Source organism: Rhinolophus ferrumequinum, chromosome 22 (genome assembly GCF_004115265.2).
Source record: "Rhinolophus ferrumequinum isolate MPI-CBG mRhiFer1 chromosome 22, mRhiFer1_v1.p, whole genome shotgun sequence".
NCBI lineage: Eukaryota > Metazoa > Chordata > Mammalia > Chiroptera > Rhinolophidae > Rhinolophus > Rhinolophus ferrumequinum.
Window position 1 is genome coordinate 2,949,353 of NC_046305.1, and position 23,640 is coordinate 2,972,992.

The 23,640-nt window shown below is 51.0% G+C and overlaps 1 protein-coding gene across 5 annotated transcripts in view; it reads left to right on the top strand.

Annotated features, from left to right (window-relative positions):
* The window catches only part of DDR2 (discoidin domain receptor tyrosine kinase 2), a 77,866-nt gene that overhangs the window by 32,024 nt on the left and 22,202 nt on the right, over window positions 1-23,640 (top strand). For all 5 annotated transcript variants that reach the window (XM_033094079.1, XM_033094081.1, XM_033094078.1 and 2 more), the window contains 7 exons: window positions 1,565-1,672; window positions 15,942-16,044; window positions 17,381-17,612; window positions 17,872-18,019; window positions 18,314-18,419; window positions 21,762-21,945; window positions 23,044-23,287. In XM_033094079.1, coding sequence (XP_032949970.1) covers window positions 1,591-1,672; window positions 15,942-16,044; window positions 17,381-17,612; window positions 17,872-18,019; window positions 18,314-18,419; window positions 21,762-21,945; window positions 23,044-23,287 — 1,099 coding nt within the window. In that variant the 5' untranslated portion in view covers window positions 1,565-1,590. The remainder of the gene's footprint in view (window positions 1-1,564; window positions 1,673-15,941; window positions 16,045-17,380; window positions 17,613-17,871; window positions 18,020-18,313; window positions 18,420-21,761; window positions 21,946-23,043; window positions 23,288-23,640) is intronic.

Here is a 23,640-nt window from a genome sequence, read left to right on the forward strand (position 1 = left end):
GCCATCTCGCATTTATTAGTCTGTACGCTTGTCACAAAGGACCAGTACTGACAGTTGTTAGTAACCAACGCCCGTACTTGATTCCGGTTTCCCCAGTCTTCACCGACTGTCCTCCTTCTGTCCCAGGACCCATCCAAGGTGGCACGTAGTGGTCACATCTCCTCAGGCTCCCTTCGCTGTGACACTTTCCCAGACTTGCTTGTCTTTGGAGACCTTGGCAGTTCCGAGATGATTCATGAGGCATTTTGTAGACGGTCCCTCAGTTGGGATGCATGATGTTTTTCTCCTGATGAGACTGGGGCATGGGTTCTGGGACGGAGACCACAGGCACTAAGTGCCATTGTCGTCACAGCCACACTGTCGTAGGACTTAGCCAAAGCTCATGTCCACCTTGGCACCTGGCTGCGGTGGCGTGTGTCGGTTCCTGCACCGAAAGTTATTTCTCCATTTGCGGGCTGTGCGCTTTGGAAGAAAGGATCTGTGTGGCCATCATACTTCAGGGGTGGGGGAATGCCCCAGCTCTTGGGGAGCAGAGTGTCTACACAAATTATTAGACTTGTTCTGCACAGGGAACTTGTCACTTCTCCCCATTTGTTTGTTCAGTCACTTATTTATATTAGCATGGACTTGTAGATATTTGTTTTACACCTTGGGCTATAACCCAATACTACCTTGTTGTTTTTTTTGTTTTTTCTCAAATTGTTCCACTTTGGCCACTGGGACTCTGTCAGTTGGCTCCCATGTCCCTTTGACACACCCCCTTCATTGTTTGTGATATACTTCCCCAATTTCTGACATGAAAAGATTCTACAGGCTCATCCTGTGTGTTTCCTGCCCTGGTCCCAGAAGCAGCCATTTCTCCAAGGAGCCCAGTTCCTTGTATCGGAGATGGTGATAGAGACCAAGGTCTGGGTACCAGGTGTGCTCGCTGCTATGAGGTGTCACTGCTTCTGGCCCCCAGGGGATACAGCGAGGAGACACGTGTGCAGGTCCACCCGTGGGCGTCCACATATCTGTAAACACTCCCAGTGCAGCCACTTGTGTCTCCAGGAAGCTAATGTGAGTTCAGACTGATGTCTCAGGTCTGATCCATCACCGTGTGGGTCTCTGTGGGAAACTCAGAGACACAGAGTCCCAGGCGCCAGTGCTGGCTTGTACCTCAGGGTAAATATGCACCGCCCTCCTTCTGAGAGGCCAACACATTCACGTCATTGAATGTTTTTCTTGGTTTCATGTTGTAATCAATATCAAAACTATGAAAACACTGTAAATGAGAGTTTTTCTGTGTCACTATTCATAGTTTGGGTAAGTATGAATCTTAGTAAAACTTTGTCACCTGCTATACTTTTGCTAATGAGAAGTCCATGCGTGTGTGCTCTCAGTTTGAACTTTCTCATGTCACGTGACTGTTGAGTGTCCCGTCAGCCCTCAAAGTCTGTGACTCAAGTCCTAAGTGTGGGCTCAAGCACTGTGACAACGGACGGCAGTGGTGCCTCGTGCCACAAGTGTCGGCCTCACTCACCTGCTTTCCTTCTCTTGTTTCTCGCCCTTGCGGTGGCTGCAGGCTCCAGGTCTGACGCACCTGCTGAGATGCTCCTGCTCCCCGGAGTGGCCCTGCTGCTGCACCTGCTGCTGCCTGCCTTCAGTCCGGCATACGCTCAGGTTAACCCAGGTAACATGGCGCCGCTCAGCCACACACACAGGCCAGCTGAGGTCCAGGCCATTGGAGGTCAAGGCCATCAGAGGTCAAGGCCATTGGAGGTCAAAGCCAGCCAAGGTCAAGGCCATTGGAGGTCAAAACTAGCCGAGGTCAAGGCCATCAGGGCTCCTGGGAAACACCCTTCCAGGGGGCCCAGTGGTCATCTTTTCCTTCCCTTTCACCTCCCTGGGGAAACATGCTATAGCAGGAACAGAAACAAGTATTCTCTCCATACGACATACTGATTCTTGGCAAGTGGCATCTGGTCTCAAGTAGGTGGAGGGTGAGGACACTTTTTAAAAACGGGGGTGGGTGAAGCAGCCATTCGCTTCCGCCCCTTCTGAAACAGGAGGAGAGAGGTTTCAGATGCCTTGGAGAATGCCTGCACATGGCTTTCCGGTGTTTCTGGCTGGCTCGGGCCTGTATGTCACCTTGTGTTGTGTTGGGCTTTGGGGATCCTGGTCTTGTGGGGTCTCAGGCAAGCTCTCTTTCCTACAGGGTGCAGCCACGCTCCAAAAGAAATGTGTTAGGAGGAATGTTTTAGTCTCCCCATATTTTTTACGACAGGTATTTTTTAGCTTCACATTGACGTATACAGTTCTACCACTTATCTATTTCCATAATAAGGCCGCTTGACAACCTGTGCAAAGACAGACATGGTCTGGGCCGTCCTGGTCTCCCCTCGGCTCACCCACATGGCAGCCGGTACCGCCTCGCAGGGATGGCCTTGGTTCTGAGGGCGGGCGGCGTGGCTGTGCACTCCTCCCACAGGCCAGCCTGGGTGTGCGTTAGTCGGAATTGACAGGCGCGAGGGCACGCACAGAAACACGCGTGTTACAAGCCAGTGCTTGAGTCATGTTCGCTGAGATCTATCACATGGCCAAGCCCAGAGGCAGAGTGGGAGGGCACAAAGAATCACATGGGGAAGGGTGAAGGATTGAGGTCGCGTCAGCCATTTGGCCGCCAGTATAAATACAGGAAAACACAAGAGCGTACGTGCTCCGTTGGATGAATCTTACAAACTGAGCGCATCCATCTGAGCAGGATCCAGCCTGAGAAACAACTCGCCCAGCTGGCAGAGGCACCCCCACGCTCACCCCACGGGTAGCCGTGCCCCGCTCTCTAACAACACAGAGAGCTCTGGCGGGTTTTCTACATCATGTAAATGGAATCATAGGAGTAAGCCGTCCTTTATGTCTGGCTTCTTTCGTTGAAGGTTTAGTTTAGTTTATGATGCCCACCACCGTGTACATGTAGCTGGCAATTGTTCTCGCTGTTGTACCATCTTACTTTGAGGTTTAATAAACCCAGCACCCTTACCGTCTTGTAACAGCTCCCATCTGAGCGTGGCTCAGTGTCTGAGTTGCCCTCTGCTCTCCTCTTACTTGTGAAGTCTGGTTGTGTCCTACTACACTGAGTTTTGTCTCGCTCTGGTCTTAAGGGACAGTCCCTGTGAGTGCGTTTGGGATGGTAGGGGCTGGGTGCTCGGTGCACTCATGCAGACCAGTGTGACATGAGGACATTTACGTGACTGCACCGAAACAGCTGGCCTCTGTGTTAGAGAGCGCTCACGGCGGGAGCCCCGGAGCCCGAGACGGGCTGTTCGAAGAGAGCGAGCCATTTTCTCCCCCACCCCATTCACAGCGGCAACTGTTTCTAACGGCTCATTCTGCCAGCAAAAAGGAAACACAGACCTTGACTTGCACTGATGTTTGTAGGAACAGTGGACAGTTGAGGTTTGTTGAAGGAATATTGCCTTCTCTTTACCATTTCTTACATTTTACCAAGTTACACTAAAGACAAGCAGTGGGGAGTTGCCATCAGTGAGTCCAGTCACAGATCTGGGGGCTCGTGCAGTCTTAGGGCTCGCGCACTGCTGAACACACAGTCGGCGTGTGATAGTGCATGTGGATTACAGCAGGTGTGTAATCAGTGTGCGTTGACTACAGCAGGTGTGTAATCGGTATGTGTTTTTACAGCAGGTGTGTAATCAGTGTGTGTTTTTACAGCAGGTGTGTAATCAGTGTGTGTTGACTACAGCAGGTGTGTAATCGGTGTGTGTTTTTACAGCAGGTGTGTAATCAGTGTGTGTTTTTACAGCAGGTGTGTAATCAGTGTGTGTTGACTACAGCAGGTGTGTAATCGGTGTGTGTTTTTACAGCAGGTGTGTAATCAGTGTCTGTTGACTACAGCAGGTGTGTAATCAGTGTGTGTTTTTACAGCAGGTGTGTAATCAGTGTGTGTTGACTACAGCAGGTGTGTAATCGGTGTGTGTTTTTACAGCAGGTGTGTAATCAGTGTCTGTTGACTACAGCAGGTGTGTAATAAGTGCATGTTGATTTAAGGGTGACTTTTCAGGAGTTTGTATTGGTGTCTACTGTGAGATTTGAAGGTAACAATAAATTCTCGGCCAGTTAGTTTTCCTCACAGTTTGGCCACATGGTACAAACAGATGGGATATTGGACTGAAGTCAGAAGAACTGGGTTAAAAACAAATATAGAGCCAGTTGTTCAAAATTTGGAAGGCCAGGAGCCTTCCTTGTGGGTTCCTGGGTAGAAGGATGTGTAGAGGTAGCCTGATGACGCCCGTCACCTAGCCCAGGGCTCTGAGCACGCGCCCACCACGAGATGAGTGACATGTGTGACCAGCGCGGGTAGCTGGGGCCTCCCTGCTGACCTGGCCTGTGGCGACTGCTTGTGCTGGGAAGGGGGGAGCACTCGTACCCCCGCAGCCGCCCAGCCGTTTAGGGCCCACAGTACAGAGCCGGGCAGGGCTGGGTTACCCGTTTCCATTCTCACCCTCCCACTGCCCCCCAGGAAGCAGGCAGCTTGCTAGCAGTTCAGAGCCCTGGGGTGGGGGGAGGTCCTTCAGTGTCAGGAATGATCCCCTGTGAAAGGAGGGCAGGGACGTCCGGGGTGTGGGATTCGGAGAGGAGCTGTTCTCCGACAGCCTGCAGGCTTGTTTCAGGCTCATCAGTGGGGGTCATTCGTTCCAGCACCGACCCTCCATCCCCATGCGCCCTCAGGGTCTAGGCACCCAGCCCATCCATGTACAGGGGCCTTAGCGATGTCGAAGGAAGGGCCTCACCCCCATTTTACACATAAAGAAACCGGGTGTCACAGGGGGACTGCTTTTTCTGGGACCACAGGTCTAGCTGAGGGGAAAGCAGGGACCCACGGGGCCTGTCGTCCCAACTCAGGGAGCGGTTTGAGGAAGCCGCCTCTCTGCCAATCACGTAGAGCCTCATACCTTCCTTCCTGTGACTTCCAGTGTCCATGTCTGGGCGGGCACAGCTCACTGGGGTTTGAGGGGCCGCCTGGCGCTGAGGAGCAGAGTGATGATCAGATCACGGATCGTTTACAGCCGGGTGTGGCCCCCTGAGCACTCAGCACGCGGGCTGTGGCCAGAAGCCCTCGGGTTTATGTGGCTCAGCTGTTAACGAATGTGCATCGGGGCGCGTGTGTGAGTGTGTGCACGCACGTGTGTGCGTGAATGTGTGTGCACACACAGGTGAGTGTGTATGAGTGTCTGCGCATGTGTGCACACGTGAGTGCATGTGTGTGCGTGAGTGTGCACATGTGTGCTGTGTGTAGGTGTGTGTTGTGTGCATGCATGCGTGCACGTGTGTGAGTGTGTGTGTGCCATTGGTATGGCCTGTGCAGGGAGGTAAAAGGCTGGGAGAGACCTCCTGGTTGAATTTCTCTTACGTGAGCAATGCTAGACGCTGCCCAGGTTGGCTCTTTCTTGCTTATGTGTTTGTTTGTCGAGTCTGTTCAGAGGGTGGCCTCTGGTGTCCTTCCTGCCAGTAAAAGGATCTCTCTCTGGGGACAACAGAAACTCCTGTGACCCCTAAGCTCCTTGGTTGTGCCAAATAGGGAAGAGGAGACCACACAGTTCAAGGAACAGCACCAGCTAACACTCACGGAGCCCTTCACGCGTTCCTGGGCCATTCAGAGAGGTGTCAGCACATTTAATCTTCAGACTGATGTTATGGCATCTTATTCCAGCTTCACAGAGGAGATACTGAGGCCCCAAAACATCAGGTGACTCCATGAAGGTCACAGACGCAGCTAAGGGACAGAGCAGGTGTGAGCACCTCTGTGCACCCGGCTGCCTCCTGGGGTCACGAGGTCAAGTCCCAGTGTCGTGCGTGTGGCGATGCTGAAGGCAGGGCAGGGAGCTGGGGATAGAGGGTCAGGGGACAGGGGTGAAGGAGAACACGGAGCTTACGAAAAGTCACGGAGGCGCAAATGGGAAAACAAAAGTACAGGGTGCTTGTCAGGGAGGTCACAGGCACAGGGGGCCTTCGATGGCACCAAAACCAGGAACCACATAATTTAGGGTCCTCAGCACGTGACCAGTGCTCTGTGGTCAAAGCTTTGTTTTCACCCTGTGACAGCAAAACGCTAGGCGTGTCCTGCCCCCCAGCACGCAGGTTCCGGGCTTTTTTTGTGGGTTTTTTTTAGATTCTTTATTTTATTTTGAAATTTTTAATAAATTTATACCCCCTTCAGCCATTTCTCCCATCCCACAACTCCCACCTCCAGCAACCATCAGTCTGTTCTATGTATCTACTAGTTTGTTTTTCTTTTTTTTTCCAGATTCCAATATGAGTGAGAGCATATGGTATTTGTCTTTCTCTGACTTTTCACACTCAGCATAATGTCCTGTAAGATCGTCCATGTTGTTGCAAATGGGAAGATTTCATTCTTTTTTATGGCCAAGTAATACTCCATTGCACAAATGTACCACATCTTCTTTCTTCATTCATCCGTCAGTGGACACTGAGGCGGCTTCCATGTCATGGCTGTTGTGAATAACACTGCCGTGAAGACGGGGGTGCATGTGTCTTTTTGAGTTAGGGTTTTCATTTTCTTTGGATAAATGCCCAGGAGTGGAATTGCTGGGTCATAAGGTAGTTCTGTATTTAATGTTTTGAGGAGCTCCGTAGTGTTTTCCACAGAGGCTGCACCATCTTACGTCCCCACCAGCAGTGCACAAGGGTTCCCTTTCTCCACATCGTCGCCAGCACTCGTCATCTCTTGTCTTTTTGATAATAGCCACTCTGACAGGTGTGAGGTGACATCTCCCTGTGGTTTTGCTTTCTGTTTCCCTGATGACTAGTGACGGTGAGGACCTGCCCTTGTACCTGCTGGCCAGCTGTGTGTCCTCTTCGGAGGAATGTCTGTTCAGATTCCTGGCCCATTTTTAAATCACTTGTTGGTTGTTTTGCTATTGCGCTGTATGGGTTCTTCAGATATTTTGGATATTAGCCCCTTATCAGATAGATGGTTTGCAAACATCTCCCTTTCTGCGGGCTGCCTTTCCAGTTTTTGATGGTTTCCTTTGCTGGGCAAAGATTTGTTTGATGTGGCCCCACTTGTTGATTTCTGATTTTGTTGCTTTTGCTTTTGGTGTCAGATCCAGAAAATCATCACCAAGATTGATGTCAAGGCACTTACTGCCTGTTTTCTTCCAGATTTACGGTTAGCTCTTATCTTCAGGTCTTTCATCCGTTCTGAGTTCATTTTTGTGGTTGGTGTAAGATAGGAGTCGAGATTCGTTCTCTCGCATTAGCCTATCCAGTTTTACCAGCACCATTTATTGAAGTGACTGCCCTCTCCTCATTGTAAATTCTCGCTCCTTTATGGTGAATTAATTGGTCGTGTGTGTGTGTATTTCTGGGCTCTCAATTCTGCTCCACTGATTTGTGTCTGTTTTATGCCAATGCCACACTGTTTAGATGCCTACAGATTTGTAATGTGATTTGAAACCAGGGAGCACGGTGCCTTCAGCTTTGTTCTTCTTTCTCAAGATTGCTGTGGCTATTTGGGGTGTTTTTTGTTTTGTTTTTTTGCAGTTCCAAACAAATTTTAGGATTTTTTGCTCTATTTCTTGAAAGATGCCATTGGAGTTCTGTCAGGGATTGTACTGAATCTGTAAATGGCTTTGGGTGGCTGCACATTTAAACAATATTGATTCTCCTAGTCCATGAACACTGAATGTCTTTATTTGTCTTTATTTGTATCTTTAATTTCTTTCATCAATGTCTTATAGTTTTCAATATACAGGTCTTTTACCTTCTTGGTTAAATTTATTTCTGGATTATTTAATTCTTTTTTGCAATTGTAAACAGGATTGTTTTCTTTATTTCTCTTTCTAATAGTTCATTGTCAGTGTAGAGAAATCAACAGTTCTTGTGTATTGATTTTGTACCATATAGCCAGGATGCAGGTTCCTTTTGCTGTCATATTTCAACAAATCTGGGGCCAGGACATTCTAAGCAGTAGACGGCGATAAAGCTCCCTAGGCCTCTGTTCAGATTATTCCCCAACCGGGTTCTTCCCGACCCCGAGGCCTGACTACACGCAGTGTGGAGAGCGTGTGCTACCAGCAGAGCGTGACGACAGGTGGTACAGTGACCATACGTCAGCACGGACAGAGATCTAGTTCCTGCTCTGTCGCAATGGGCTTTGTGACTTGAGGTAAATCTCTGCACCTCACTTTGCTCACTTATAAAATGGGAAGAATAAATCTGCACTTCACGGGGTTACTGTAGGGGGACCAGCTGAGACAATGAAAGTCAGTGGGCTTTGGAAAGTTATATGCAAATATCGAGGGTTTGGATTTCTTATTTTTGGAGGAGAAGAAAGTTAAAATAACCCAAACACCATAAAACAATGGTTTCTGTCAAGCAAAGGATGGAGGAGGAAAGAGAAAAAGAGTTCATTCGTGACCATTGTGGTCCCTTGTGGTCTCCAAGAGAGACTCGAATTACCTTTGGGGACTGAGGCCTTCTAACAACCTTGGACTCTGGCCATCCTGACTGCAAGGGGACAGGCCGAGCAGATCCACACCGAGTCTTTTTCTGGGGAGAATCGTATGATTGTTGACTTAGCTCTTGGTCTCAGCCAGCAGACCTCTGAGAAGCATGGATGTGGCAAGATCGGCCTCCCAGAAGTTTCTGTGGTTTGGACGCCTACACAGTCAGGTCAAAGTTATGACATTTAAAACAGTGAGGTTTTCGGGGCTTAGCAGGAGGTGGTGGGCTGGTAAAAGTACATGACCTTTGTGTCCTGCTACGACCTTGTCCATGGCGTCCTACGCTGTGTGGTGACCTCTTGGGCACTGATGGCAACACCCGTTGCTGTGCTCGGCTCACTAGGCAATCGGCAAATGTTGGAGGAATAAGCAGAAGGCGGGTGCAAGGGTTCAGGAGCTCCTGCCCCGCTGTATTTTCTGTGAAAAAGGGTCAGGATTAGGCCGTGGGGGACGCGATCTCACCAAGATGGTCGGAAGCTGAGAAGGAACCCTAAGAATGGCATCCCTTTACTTATTGGGGATCCAGGTGCAGAGGGAGAGAACCAGAAGGAGGATGAAGGCGGGTGGGGGGCACCAGCATGCACCCCCTGGCCTCCGACAGCGGCCGCACAGCAGACTCTGTGTCCCTTCCTACACTGGGCCCCCCGCCCCCCCCCCGCCGGCAGCAGCGTGGTAATAAATATGGAAAATGGGCTTATTTCCCCAATTCGCGTAAACCTCTGATTCTTGGCATTTCAGGGGAGTAGTTCAGATCAGCGTGTGGGTGCTGACCTGCGGTCAAGGCGTGAGGTCTGCTGGGAGGTGTATCGCTAGGCGCAGGCATTGTTGCCCAAGAAATGCTCAGCCCACAGGGGAGCCAGCCTGTGGGAAGCGCCCACCTGGGAGCTGTCGTGCTAACGGGTCTGCTGGCTGCCGGTGGTTAGACCAGACTTAGGGCTTTTAGAGCTTTTACTACCGAGGAGCTTGTTGGGTGATGGAGACCTCCAGGCCGCTGCTGTGGCAGTGACAGTGGCAGTGGCCTACTTGTGACAGCTAGAGCACCATGTAGGTCTGGTTTCTGACTGTGTTTCCTGACGAACTGAAATTCACCCCTGATTTCTCTGAGGGGAATGAATTGCATTGCCCCTTTGAAATGCTGAGAGTAAGAATTTACACACATTTGGATAAATTTAAGCACATTTCCCCTTATTTAAGCCACTAAAATGCCTGTCTGTGGATGGCACTGCTTGGCTCACTTACCTGGGAAGCTAGTTGGTCTTTTTTTAAAAAGATGTGTTTGGATTTTCGACTTTCCGAAGTGGCTGTGACCCCAAATCCAGATTGGCCAACAGCTACAGCAGTCACACCTGCCTTTACCTGGCCAAGGAGAATGTCTTCACTCCGGGTTCTTGGTAGGGGGTGAGCTTGGGTTCTTGGTCATTCGGTGCTTTTTGGAAACCCTGTGTGCTCTGGGACCTCCCTCCCCAGTGGGTCCTGACTCTGTCTCGTCCGACTCAAACACTCAGCTCAGTTTTCACTGGGCTTCTCCTCAGGTGTTTCTGTTGCCCACCTACACAACCGACGGCTAGCAAACGTGCTGAGAGAGAAGTGCTGTCTCTAGAGGGGGGGTCCGCGTCTCCTGGCCTGGGGACTCTGTCCTGTAGGGACCCTCTGCCAGGGCAAAGCCGGAGTCAGCCTATCGCTCCTGCCCCAAACTGACGAATGGCTGGAGGCGGCTCAGAAGTTCTGCCAGCTCCTCCATCCCGCCTGCAAACAGAAGTAAAAGTTACCTGGTCTTTGTGGCCATGGTAACTCACGTTAAGTGATCATACTTTACTTTTCACTTGGTGGGCTGGACTCAGAGCCAAACCTGAGGCCCATCGCTAGCAGAGCGAATAGAATCAAAGGCAGAATAGTTTCAATTTTAACCTTAGCTCCAGCTTGTCTTATCGTCCCCACTTTCTTTCCCCTTAACCCACTTTCCTTCCTTCCTCCCTCCCTCCCTCCCTTCCTCCCTTTTTTTCTTTCTTTCATATACAACTTTGGCAGCCAACTCCGATCTTCTTTGTAGAATGGGTCAGAGTAAGACTAACTACAAAGGAAATAAGACGTAACTTTATTAATGTTGCTGCTACTCTTAAGTATTACAGTTGACATATGTGAACTCAGATTGCCTTAGAGCAGCCCTGTAAACAAGCTGTCACCACTGCACCGAGAGGCCGAGAGCTTGGATAATCTTCCCAAAGCCACGGAGCCTCAGGACTGCTCAGGAGTGAGCGAGTGCAGCATTTCCAACAAACACCCCCTTTCCTGGATGTCAGTGACTCAGCTCCATCACATCCCGTGACGGGGGCTGAGCTCTGGAGACACCATGTTAAATCTCTACAACAACCTGCTTACTGACGATGAGGAAGGCGGGGTTCAAAGAGCTCTGGTGACCTGTCCTGGGGTCCCACCACTTGGGAGTGCTTTAGCACAGAGCTGTGTGGTTCCAAACGTGTCCCCATCCTCTCAGCTCCCAATCTTCACGGCTGCTCAGCCTCCAGCTTCCATCCATGTTGGAAGACAGGACGTAAGGTTTTAGAGGGAGCCTGCCTGGACTTTGTGGGCGTGTTGTCTGCCCTCCGCCCCCTCAGGGCCGACACCCCTTTTCTGCAGCTCTGCAATCATTGTCTCTGCAGAGTATTTGGGGCTTGGAGGAAAACTGGAATTCTACAGGGCAGTTCCCAAGGGGATTTCAACTTGGACAAAAGAGGCTTGGCCACACAGCCTCTTTGTACCTGGGGGAACCCCCATAACCCTCCTTGGGCCAGCAGGTCCCGTTCTGCAGAGATCTCCCTGAGCAGGGAACCAGGGTGACAGCCTGCAAGGTGGGCCTTGTGGGGGTACGGCTCCCAGTTTCAGCTTCTTTAATTGGACCCCCTTGTCCTTTCTGGATTGGGAAGAGCTAGATCATGGTAGCTGGGATTGGAGAAGGCGCCAAGACCTGAATTCCAATACATGAGTCAGCTGCACGTCCTTGGGTAACCACTCACCTTTCTGGGCCATCAGAAAGGCGGGTTCTGATGTTTAACATGGGCCGCTGCAGGGCTGTGTCTCCTCGTGGCCCTGAGCTCTTAGGAGCGGGTGTTCCCAGACCAGGGACCGTCATGGGTCCCTTCTCACTCAGCCTCGTCTTCCTGTGCCCAGAGAGCTCAGGTGTCACCCTCCGTGCCTCGGGCCTCACGTGTTCTCCTGGAAGCTGCCTGTGGGACCCTCGCTGACAGTGTGGCGTGGAGCTGGCTGCCAGGCAGTGGGCAGCATGGGACAAGCAGCGCTTTCAGGCTCTCCACCTTGGCTGCGTCCTGGGAACGCGGCTCTCGGGGAGCTGGGCTGGTGGCAGCTGCTGGTCCCAGGCGCCTGCCAGGCAGAGGCAGCCGGCCCGGTACTTTTCCACTCTGGGAATCTGGAAGTGGGAGTTGGCTGTCTGTCCAGGGGGTTGGTGGGGAGTGGGGGTGTCAGGAAACCACCCAGTTCCCACAGCGTGTCCTGCGTCCCCAGCTAATCCCGACTTGTCGTGCTTCCTGGTATTTCATGCAGTGGTGTCTGCAGTCAGACTGATGGCTCTGAGGACAGGTGACGGGGGCTGGGGGCGAGATGGCTGGGACACAGGACTTGGCAGCTGCGCCTTGGCTGTTGTCTGGGATCCCTTCCACAGAAGGAGTTTACCCCAAACAGGCGTGTTCAGGAGGAAAACCACCCTGGCACTGCTAAGAAGTGCCACACTGGGCACCCTGTGCCAAGGCTCGTCCTGGTGCCAAAGACCCACCAGGAGGAAAGGCCATCCAAGATCAGCTCGGCCACTTCCTGGCGCTCTGCCCCTGGCCCCTGGGCGTGCTGGGGGCTGCTCTGCTGGGTATCGTTCTCCTGCCTTATTGCTCCAGCTGGACATCCCACTATAGTGGGTATTTTTCACTGAGGTATAATTGACATGTATATTAGTTTCATGTGTGCAACATAATGATTCTGTATCTATTGTGAAATGGTCATCACAATAAGTCTAATTAATATCCATCACCATATGTAGTTAGAAAAACATGTTTTTCTTGTGGTGAGAACTTTTAAGATCTATTCTCTTAGGGACTTTCAAATATGAGGGATGGTATTAAGTCTCCGTGCTGCGCATTCCATCCCCAGGACTTGTTCATTTTACAACTAGAAGTTGGGGCCTTCTCACCCGCCGCCCCCACCCCTTGCTCCCATCCCCCAACCCCTGCCTCCGGCAGCCACCAACCTGTTCTCTGTATCTATGAGCTTGTTTATTTATTTTTAAATAACCCACCTATGTGAGATCATACGGTATTTGTCTTTCTCTGTCTGACTTACTTCACTTGGCGTAATACCCTCTAGGTCCATCTATGTTGTTGCAGGTGGTAAGACTGCATCTTTTCTGTGGTGAGTAATACTCCACTGTATACGTGAGCCACGTCTGCTTTATCTCGTCATCTGTTGATGGGCACTTAAGTCGCTTCCGTGTCTTGGCTGTTGCGAATAATGCTGCAGTGAACACGGGGCCGCATGTCTTTTTGAGTTAGGGTTTTTGTTTTCTTTGAATAAATACCCAGAAGTGGAATTGCTGGGTCATAAGGTAGTTCTATTTTTAATGTTTTGAGGCACCTCCATACTGTTTCTCATAGTGGCTGCACCATTTTACAATCCCACCGACAATGCATAAGGGTTCCCTTTCTCCACATCCTCGCTAATATTTGTTATTCCTTGTCTTTTTTTTTTTTTTAATAATAGCCATTCTAACAGGTGCGAGGTGATATCCCATTGTGGTTTTGATTTGCATTTCCCAGATGACTAGTGACGTTGAGCATTTTTTCATCTGCTTGTTTTCTTTGGAAAGAAGTTAGTTGACGTATAGTTGAAATCGCCAACTATAATTGTAGATTTGTCCATTTTCCCTTATAATCATTTTATTTTTTGCTTCGTTTGTTGTGAAGCTCTGTTATTAGGGCATAAATATTTAGGACTGTCATGTGTTCTTAACTAACTTCTTTATCATTATGAGATACCATTTGTATTCCTTGTCTTGAAATGTTTTGTGTCTGGTATTAATATAACCACTCCATCTTTCTTTTGATTAAGTTTTCATGGATATCCTTTTCTACCCTTTCAGTTGTAACTTATCTGTGTTTTTATATTTAAAGTGCATTTCTTGTAGGTAATATATAGTTTAACCTTTTAAACTATATAGTTTTTTAAGTCCAATATGACAGTCTCTACTTTGTATTAGGTTGGTGCAAAAGTAATTGCGGTTTAAAAGGTTAAAAAAAATTGCAAAAAACGCAATTACTTTTGCACCAACCTAATAATTAGGGATTTAGACCATTTATATGAGTATTTAATGGGAGCATTTATATGGTTAATTTTAAATCTGTATTCTTGGTATTCATTTTCTGTTTATCCTATATTCTCTGTCTCCTTTCTTATGCCTTCTTTTCAATTGATTCTTTTAATGAATTTGTTTTATCTCTTATTGACTCATTAGTTATGTCTTTTTAAAAACATTATTTTACTGCTTGCTTAGGGTTTGTAGTGTACATCTTTAATTAAACAAAGTCTATCTTGGTGGGTTCTTACATCCCTTCCCAGAGGATAAGAAGCTTTCAGCAGGATAACTTCCGTTTTTCTCCTTTAAACCTCTATGCTACTGTTGTCATGCATTTTACTTTTGTAAATGTTGTAAACCCCACAATATGTTATTTTTGTTTAAATAGTCAGTTACTACTTAAAGAGATATAAATAACATGAAACATCACCTTATCTATTTACTATGTAATTACCATTTTGAATGGGAAGTCTGCTGTCATCTTTATCTTGGCCCTCTCTTTATAATGTGTCCCTTTTCTCTGGCTGGTTTTAAATTTTTCTCTTTGTCACCTATTTTAAGCAATTGAATTATGATATGCTGTAGTATAGATTTCTTTGTGTTTCTTGTGCTTTAGGTCATAGAGCTTCTTGGATTTAAAATTTTCATCAAATTTGAAAACATTTCCATCATATTTTATTCAAATAATTTTCTGTCTTCCTCTCACCTCTTCTTCAAGGAATCTGTTTACATATATACTAGGAGGTTTGAAATTATTCCACATCTTACTGATGTTTTATTTTTTGTTTGTTGATTGATTGATTTTCTGTCTTGTTTCATTTTGGATAGTTTCTGTTGCTGTCTTTAAGTTCACAAATCTTTCCTTCAGTGTGTAATCTGCTTTTAATCCCATCCAGTGTATTTTATTTTATCTCACACATTCAAGTTTCATTTCTGGAAATTTGATTTACATATTTCCTATGTTGTCTATGGCTCTCCTTATATTTTTGAACATGTACGATACAGTTATAACTGTTTTAATGTTCTTCTTCTCCACTTCTAGCTTCTATGTTAGCTCTGAATCAGTTTCAACTGACTGATTTTTTTTCTTGTTATAGTTTCTGTTTCAATGCTTCCTTACATGCCTGTTTTTTTAATTGCATGGGACATTATTATGCTAAAAAATATTTATTGTTTATCTGAAATTTAAGTTTAGGTGGGAATCCTGTATTTTATCTGGCAACTCTCTGTCCTGAGAGATCTCATCCCCTTCCCCTTTCCAGACTCTTCTCTTTGTCTCCTCAACTCAGGAAATGTTCCCACCTCTGCCTGAGTCTCCACTCATCCTGCTGCAGCCTGGACACCCCAGCAGGAAGCTGGTGCAGGTGTCGGGCTCATCTTTTTTCTTTCCCTTCTCTGAAGGCCCATTGTCCTTTGTTGTCTGATATTCATTATATTGAAACCCAATCTTTCATATGCTTTGTCCATTTTTTTTTTTTTGGTTGTTTCACCCAGGACAGTAAATTTGGTCCTGACTACTCTGCCTTGGGTGGGAGTGGAGGTACCTTTCCGGAGGTTACTGTTTATAGCCAGGGGCCGAAACGTGGTGCAGATGGGGCCAAAGCTGTATGTTCAGCACCTTCGTAGCAGAGCCTGTTGGTTCTGCTCCATAATTTCATGAAATCAGAATGTTCTGGATCACAAGGAGTGTCTGTTGATAATCACCGCTGTTGGGAAACTGGTTAGAACAGCACACCTGCCAGTGAGTGAATGGGGACGGCCCATGGGGTTATCACCAAACAGAAGGAAAAATCAACTCCATACATTATGTTACGGTACTTGGCAGAGTTTGGACCAAAAGGTAGGTTTGGCTGAGGGTCAGCGCTGGGATGATTGAGTGGTAATAAGTTTGGAGGCGGGGCCAGGAAGAAGAGGCTGAGTGAGGTATGGTGACCAGGCTGGGGCCAGAGAGGGACTTAGGAAGATTTGAGTCGTCTTTTCCATGTCCAGTAATAAATTGCGTTCTTCCTGTGGTTCTCTGGAAATAAAAATAAAGGATTTCCTCTCTTTGGCTTCTCTTGGTCCAGACATATGCCGCTACCCTCTGGGCATGTCAGGAGGCCACATTCCCGATGAGGACATCACAGCTTCCAGTCAGTGGTCAGAATCCACAGCTGCCAAATATGGAAGGTGAGGATGGATGCCCAAGACAGCCTGAGTTCTGCCTGGGACAGATTTCCTGGACACAGACCCTGACTCGGTGCTTGGCGGGTGCTTGGCGGAGGCTGGCACAAGAGAGCCTGTCCTGCTCTGTCTGTTCTCAGGGAGCGGGCTCAGGCCTTGGCATTGTGCGCTGCTCAGGCCACCCCTCCTGCCCACAGGCCCCAGAGCCACAGCACAGCCGCAGGTTCTTGGACGTGCAGGGGGCCTGCTTTCCCTTCACAGGAGCTGCTGCAGGACACTAGGGGGCGGAGTGGTGAACGTTAGCTAGGATACTGGCAGTTAGAGCCCCAGTCCCCTTCTCGTGGGGGTCTGTAAGACGTCACCACTTGGGGTGCAAGCTCAGGGCCTCAGACACAGTGAGGCCTCCAACAGGCTCTTCCCTCTGTCACGGGCGCTCACAGAGGGGCCAGCTCTCCACAGACTGGGGGGTGCGCTCCCACAGTGCAGTGTGACATCAGGGTCCTGGAAAGCAATATACTCCTTTGTCAGAAAGGACTCTGCTCTTAGGGCTAATCCTCCTCCTGGGAGCGAATCCTTTTGGTGCAAAGTACTGCTTTCTGTGAAAATGGAGTCACCCATAAGAAAACCTGCTAAACCTTCTCCATCAATTCTGTCTCAGTGTGTGAAGGATGACAGCGGTGGCTGGGGGGATGGGAGTGAGTAGGTGCCGTCTGTGAGCAAAGGCTCACTGCAGGACCAGGAACGTGGTAAGACGTTCCCTAGACAAATCTTATACTGAGTTCACAGCTCTGCTCACTGGTTGCTCAGCCTGGAGGGAATAATATGAAACCAGACTATTTACTGTTTCTCTGACACACTCTGCTTAGCCCTCACTCCCAGCGTGGGTTTCCACAGCGTTCTGCTGCCGCCATGCCCGTCCTTCTGGTTCAAATTCCTCTGTGTTACATAACCCACATGCGGGTCTCATGATCCCTATTACTTGATATCCACGCGGGAGTGCCCACTCCTGTGCTGAGACCGCCAGGGGAGGGTGGCAACGGGATGCAGTGGGGAGCGGAGGGGGAAAGAGTCTCGGTGCAGGGACCTCCCTCGAGCTCTCTCCACCAGGATGGGCAGTCAGGCTACATGGGAGCTCAGGCCTCAGGCTCCCTGGCAGGGATTGTCTTTCTGGGATTCATGGCTCCCCAGGGACAGGGGCCTGACCCCAGTGGGTACTGTGGTGGCAGCCAGACTGGAGGTGGACCCCCGAAATCCCTGTGGACTGGATCCCAGCCCGCTCCCTCCCCAGGACAGGGCTGTGGTTTCACGGCTCCTCCCTCTCCCCCAACCCTCCTGTCTCAAGGCTGGACTCGGAGGAAGGGGACGGAGCCTGGTGTCCCAAGATCCCCGTGGAGCCAGGTGACCTGAAGGAGTTCCTGCAGATCGACTTGCACACGCTGCACTTCATCACCCTGGTGGGGACCCAGGGCCGCCACGCGGGAGGCCATGGCATCGAGTTCGCGCCCATGTACAAGATCACCTACAGTCGGGACGGCACGCGCTGGATCTCCTGGCGGAACCGGCACGGGAAGCAGGTAGGAAGGCGAGATGTCTGAGAGGAGGAAGCAACAGGTTGTCTGCGGCTGCGGCCCTGTCAGTGTGTGACCGGGGCCGGAGGGTGGACAGAGGGGAGGGCCCAGGCCCCGAGAAAGCTGAGTGGTGCGTTCACATGTTCACATACGCTCCGCCCCTTGAGTGAAAAGAGAGGTCCCATCATGGGGGTGACTTGGGGGGGTGAAGGGGAGTCAGCATAACTTCGTCGCGTCGCCCACTCTTTCCCTTCTCTCTCCTCAGGTGCTGGATGGGAACAGTAACCCCTATGACATTTTCCTCAAGGACCTGGAGCCGCCCATCGTGGCCAGATTTGTCCGCTTCATCCCGGTCACCGACCACTCCATGAATGTGTGCATGAGGGTGGAGCTTTACGGCTGCGTCTGGCTGGGTAGGTCTCTAGGGGGCGCTGTGGCCACGGGAAATGAAGGCGGTAAATCAGACAGGGTGGGGTCCGAAGCCTAAGAAAGGACAAGACTTCCTCCCCGCGGGGCATGGTGCCCCATGCCTGGGGTGGGTGCCAGGCCCTCACTGACTGTCCCTGCGGCCCGCTCCCAGCCGTGCTCCCGTGTGCCCAGACTGAGTCCTGGCGGACACGCTGGGAGCCTCGGCGGCTTCCTGGGTGGGTGGCCTGAGCAGCAGGCAAGCCTGAGCAAGGCGCTGACCAGCCTGTTTCCTCGGGCAGATGGCCTGGTGTCGTACAGTGCTCCCGCCGGACAGCAGTTTGTGCTCCCCGGGGGCTCCGTCATTTACCTGAACGACTCTGTCTACGATGGAGCTGTTGGGTACAGGTAAGTTCTGCGGGGCTTTGGCCATCAGAATGGGCCAGTGGCCACTAGAAGAGAACCATATCTTATGAGGGCTTGGGGGCAACTGTCGTCAACCAACCAGCCAGTGTTGACTGAGACCTGAGCATCGAGAGAGAATTGAGAGGAATAAAATACACAGTCTGTTTGCCAGGAGCGCAGAGCCTGGCTTGGGACGATGGAGCCGTCCCAAGAGAAACAGAGCTTGGGCTGAATTTCATGGTGGGACTCTTTAGACCCTTCAAATAGGACATAGGGTCTGACACAAATGGCAGCCAGCTTATGGAGACAAAGGGCCACAGGAGCTGAAGTTACGAGTGTAATAAATGTCACAGATCAAGGCATTGAGGAAGAGTGAGCCCCATAAATGTAAATGCTTTAGAAATTGTGACGAGAAGGAGGCTCACGGAGGACGAGGGGGTTTCCAGGTTGAGATGGTATTTGGAGCACAACGCGGGTTCCGAGGACAGGAGAGGGGACAGCAGGGCCGGTGGAGGCGACGGCGCAGCAGTCAGGTCCAGTGGGGTTGGTGGGGGGGGGAGAGCTGTCCCCACCTGTCTCACTTTGCTCCAAGCCTTGCCACTCTCCCTCTGCCCGCCATGGACACTCTTCTCTCTCTTAGCTCTGTCTTTGTCTGCAAAGATTGAGCTTGGAAGAGAGGTCAGACCATGCCGAGGCCCAGGGGAGAGAGAGAGAGAGAGAGAGAGAGAGAGAGAGAGAGAGAGAGAGAGAGAGGGGTAGGTGAGCCTCAGGAAGAGGAGTGTGGAGATCCAGTCTGTCCCCCGGCTCAGGCGTGAAGAACTGCTGCCCCACACATCACCCCTGGCACCTATTCCTGGCAATTCCTTTCTGCTACTTAGTCACTGCTCCTGCCCCACTCACTTCAGCTGTCTTGGTATCATTTCACTCAGCCACACCCCATCCAGTATATGCTCAAGGCCCAGAGGAAATCACAGAGTGGTCGAATCCAGATTAGTTTAATAAATCTTTGCTAGTCAACTGGTACCATGTGCAAGGGTCGTGGCCAAGCTCACAGGAGTGCGGCTCAAATGGGGTGTGAGTAGCACGCACAGGGCATGGTAAGCACACTCTGCGTTCAGAGGACAGAGAAAGCGGCAGGAGGCAAGCAGAGCGCTGGGAGTCAGGTTACTTGGCGTTAGCCGTGGGGCTTACATGATGGGGATGGGAAAGAAAAGCACTTGTGAAGAGCTGTGTACCTGTGAGTTGTCACCTGATTGGAGGACAGAAAAGACGTGATGGAATGGATGTCATCAGAGTGGGCCCCAAAGGATGGGGAGAGATTTCACAGGCGCAGGATCCTGAAATGGCACTTTAGGCAAACACCACGGCCGGGAGGTCTCAGGGAAAAACCAGCAATTCAGCTCAGTACAAGTGTGTTTCCGTGGCAAAGCCATAGTGAGAAGTGCCAGGCAGCTGTGTCGCATTTTGGAGAAACTTGAACATCAGGCCAGGAAGAGGGTTAAGGACTGTGCCCTAATGGGGACCATAGGACGGGGATGGGGACGGACATGCATGTAGGTGGTATTTGCCACATGATGAAACATGACAGTCTAGGTGACCGAAACAGTGGGAATGCCATTTATTCACTCAACAGATAAATACTTAATGTTTACTGTGCACCAGGTACTCTCGGGGACGGTGGAAGCACAGTGGAGTTGACAGGAGGGCAGCCAGGTGCACAGGGGAGGTTAGGACGCGGTGAGGACGGATTTAGCTTGGGATGAGTTCCGGGGACCGACAGCCATTCCAATGGAGAGACGAAGCCCCAGAGGGAAGGTCAAACGTCACCAGAAGTCCAGGCACACTCAGCCTCCACTTGATAACGGACGTGATGAGATGTCCTGCTTGGGTGCGGCTGAGTGATGGGAGACACGGAACCGGTTCAGAACCTCAGGAACGAGTCGGAAGAGCAGAAGTTCCTTTTTTTAATTAAACATTTTCTAAAAGCAGAATATGGTTGTTGTAGGAATTCTCACAGTTCTAAAGTAAACGAAGTGAGCAGGGAAAGTGTCTTTCTTTCTCCCGTCCCCACCTGATTTCCCATTGTTTAAGGAGAAACTGAATAGGTATTGCTTTTAATTTGTGTTGCTTTCATACGACTTTTAAGAGGTTTTACTCTTCTGGGGACAATGGGAACTATATTTATTGCAAGTAAACTTATGTTCTCCTAGCCTTCTGATCTGTAGAGAGAAGAAACAGATGGCAAAACCTTGGAAGGGGGATCCAGACTCTGGTCACTGTGGAAAAGGCCAGTCAAATTTTATAATTTGCCAAACGTTTATCAATGAACCAGTATATTTAAAAACGTACCTTTAAGGCTGGCGTAGTCACACTTAACCGTTTCTGTAATGCACAAATTTGACATACTGTTGGTGGGGCCGTGACCTCACACACACAGCTGGTGGGTGGACATTCCATCGTCTTCATTTGGGAAGCTCCTGACCGATCTTCTGGAGCTTGAGACAGGGAAGTGGCACCTGATGGTTCTCCCGCGGTGCCTCTTAAACAGAAGGAAGGTGTCCCCACGTTCCTCAAATAGTCCCATCCTGCAGTCGGCTCCTGCCCACGCAGCCATTCCCGACAGGCTTCCGCGCAGAAAGGGGAAGGTGCGGGGCTAGAAAACGGCAAAGCCAGTGCCTGGGCCCTGGGTGGTCCACGGGCCTCCCTCCACGAGTCAGCAGTCTACAAATTTGACTAAAGTGCCAGGTAAATTGGCATAAATTTGGCAGGGGCTATTTTTTCTTTCCCTTCAGTTTGATATCAAATGGGGGTGTTGGCGATGCGGGGTACAGGTGCACGCCGCAGCTCTGGGGCCCGCTCACTGGAGGATGGATGACAGCAGGCGCTCAGAGGACTCGAGCGATTTGCAGGCCGCTCGGGACCACGCCGGCTGCGCGGGGCAAGTGCCGCTGGCTGGTGCACGTGCGGGGACTCCCTAACCAAATACGTTTGGGGTTGTTGAGTCATTTTGCAAAGGCGCATGTCAGCGTGTAAGAGCAGGGACGGGTGCAATGCGCGACAGACACCTTTTCATGGAAAACGATGAGCTGCTGTTGAAAAGCTTTGCCAGTGAAGGAGTACGCATCAAATAGCTCGTGAACTTCCCCTCAGTGAGATGCTTGCTTCGTGGGTGCAGGACAAATGAGTCAGGACTGTAAAGTGTGTCGGGTTTTTCATAATCCTTCGGCCTCCGAGATAATCAGCTTTTACACCGCCCGGGAGGAGAGGCCGCTGAAAGCCCTCCACGGGTGTGTGTAACTGCAGGTTCCTCTCTCCCTTTCCCTTCTGCTGCCCTGGCCCGAGCAGCATGACCGAAGGGCTGGGCCAGTTGACAGATGGGGTGTTTGGCCTGGACGACTTCACCCAGACCCACGAATACCACGTGTGGCCCGGCTACGACTACGTGGGCTGGAGGAACGAGAGCGCCACCAACGGTTACATCGAGATTCTGTTTGAATTCGACCGAGTCAGGAATTTCACCACCATGAAGGTTAGTGGGGCTCAGGGTGGTGGGACGTCTCCAGGAAGCCAAAATCATGGCGTAGAGAGAAGGTTCTGGAAAGAGCCGGGGGTGGGGCGGTCAGGACGGGGTCACACGCATCCCCTGCTACTCACTCGCCTGCAGTCCTTCCCCAGTCGCTCCATCGCGCCGGGCTCGCTTGTCCGCGGTAAAGGAGGGGCTTGGGCGCAGCCACTGTCCCTCCGTGTTTTTGTCGACATGTCCGTTAGGCCCAGCGAGCAGTCTCTAGGGCCCATGAAAAGGTTTTACCTCCTTTAACTGTCAGAAGAAACAAAGTAAACTTTAGGGTCAAGAGTTATTCTCATCTTTTTAACGGCACAGTTGTAAAATATAATTTTAATATACTTTTATGGAGGGAGGGGCCCACCGAGGCCGCAGTGCCAGGCCCATGGGAGCCACTTGTGGCCCTGCCCACTCCCCAGGGACTGGCACTGCTGCGGGTGAGGGAGGCTCAGTGCAAGTCTGACCCTCAATGGAGAGGGCGGGGCTGTGTGTTCTGAGCCCCCCTGGAGTGCTTCCTCCCCCCCCACAGCACTGAGAAATCCTGGTAGAAGATTCCACAGCCTTCTGTTCCCAGACCCCTTATCTGTGTAACAGCCTGTCTGTCGTCATTTATGTGCCCACGTCTCACTGGACTGCAAGGTCCTCCAAGGTAGTGACTGACCTGTGTTCCGGGCACGTACGGTGTGCCGGCTCAGGAACTGTGGTTGGATCACAGAATCCTCGCTGCCCACTCTCACCACTGGCAGTCGTAACCGGCTCTGTGACCTTGGCTAAGGATGAGGGAGTAGGCCCCTGGTGAGCAGTGCCTGAACTCTGCACGGAGCTGACGGAGAGCCGGGGCCGCAGCAGGATTCCAGGCGTCCGGCCAGGCTCAGCCCTTCGCTGTGGGGTCTCGGGCAGCCACCGAGTCGGTTCCGGGAAGGCTGAGAGCCCAGCGGGCGGCAGGATGGTGGAGGTTTCACCCCCAGTGCCACCACCCTGCGACATAGATTCTTCTGTCGTGTACTCGTGTGTGGCTGCATACCCGCCACTGAACGCTGGCCCTTCCCTCCCGCGCCCTCCCAGGTTCACTGCAACAACATGTTCGCCAAAGGGGTGAAGATTTTTAAGGGGGTGCAGTGCTACTTCCGCTCTGAGGCCAACGAGTGGGAGCCTAACTCCGTGTCCTTCCCGCTGGTGCTGGACGACGCCAACCCCAGTGCCCGCTTCGTCACCGTGCCTCTCCACCACCGCATGGCCAGTGCCATCAAGTGCCAGTACCAGTTCGCTGACTCCTGGATGATGTTCAGTGAGATCACCTTCCAGTCAGGTGCGGAGCCCGGGGCCCTGGGCGCGGCGGGCGGCCTCTGAGTGTGGACACGGTCTCCCGTGTGACCGCTGTGCTGGGGGCGGGCAGGCGGCACGGGGAGGGCAGAGTGTCGCCCGGCTCCACATACTGTAGGGACATGTAAGACGAAGGGTTACAATGAGAGTGCCACGTGTCAAGTGTGCTGTGCCTGAAGCCAGTGAAGGGGGAGCCCACCTTGCGCGATGAAAGTACTTAAATGATGATTTGTGAAATACACAAAGTAAGGAGAGCGACGAGCCCCACTGCCGTCGGCCTCGCTGAGCTTGGGAGTTGAGCCTGCTGCTTCTCTTTCTCCCTTTTGCTGTCGTATTTTA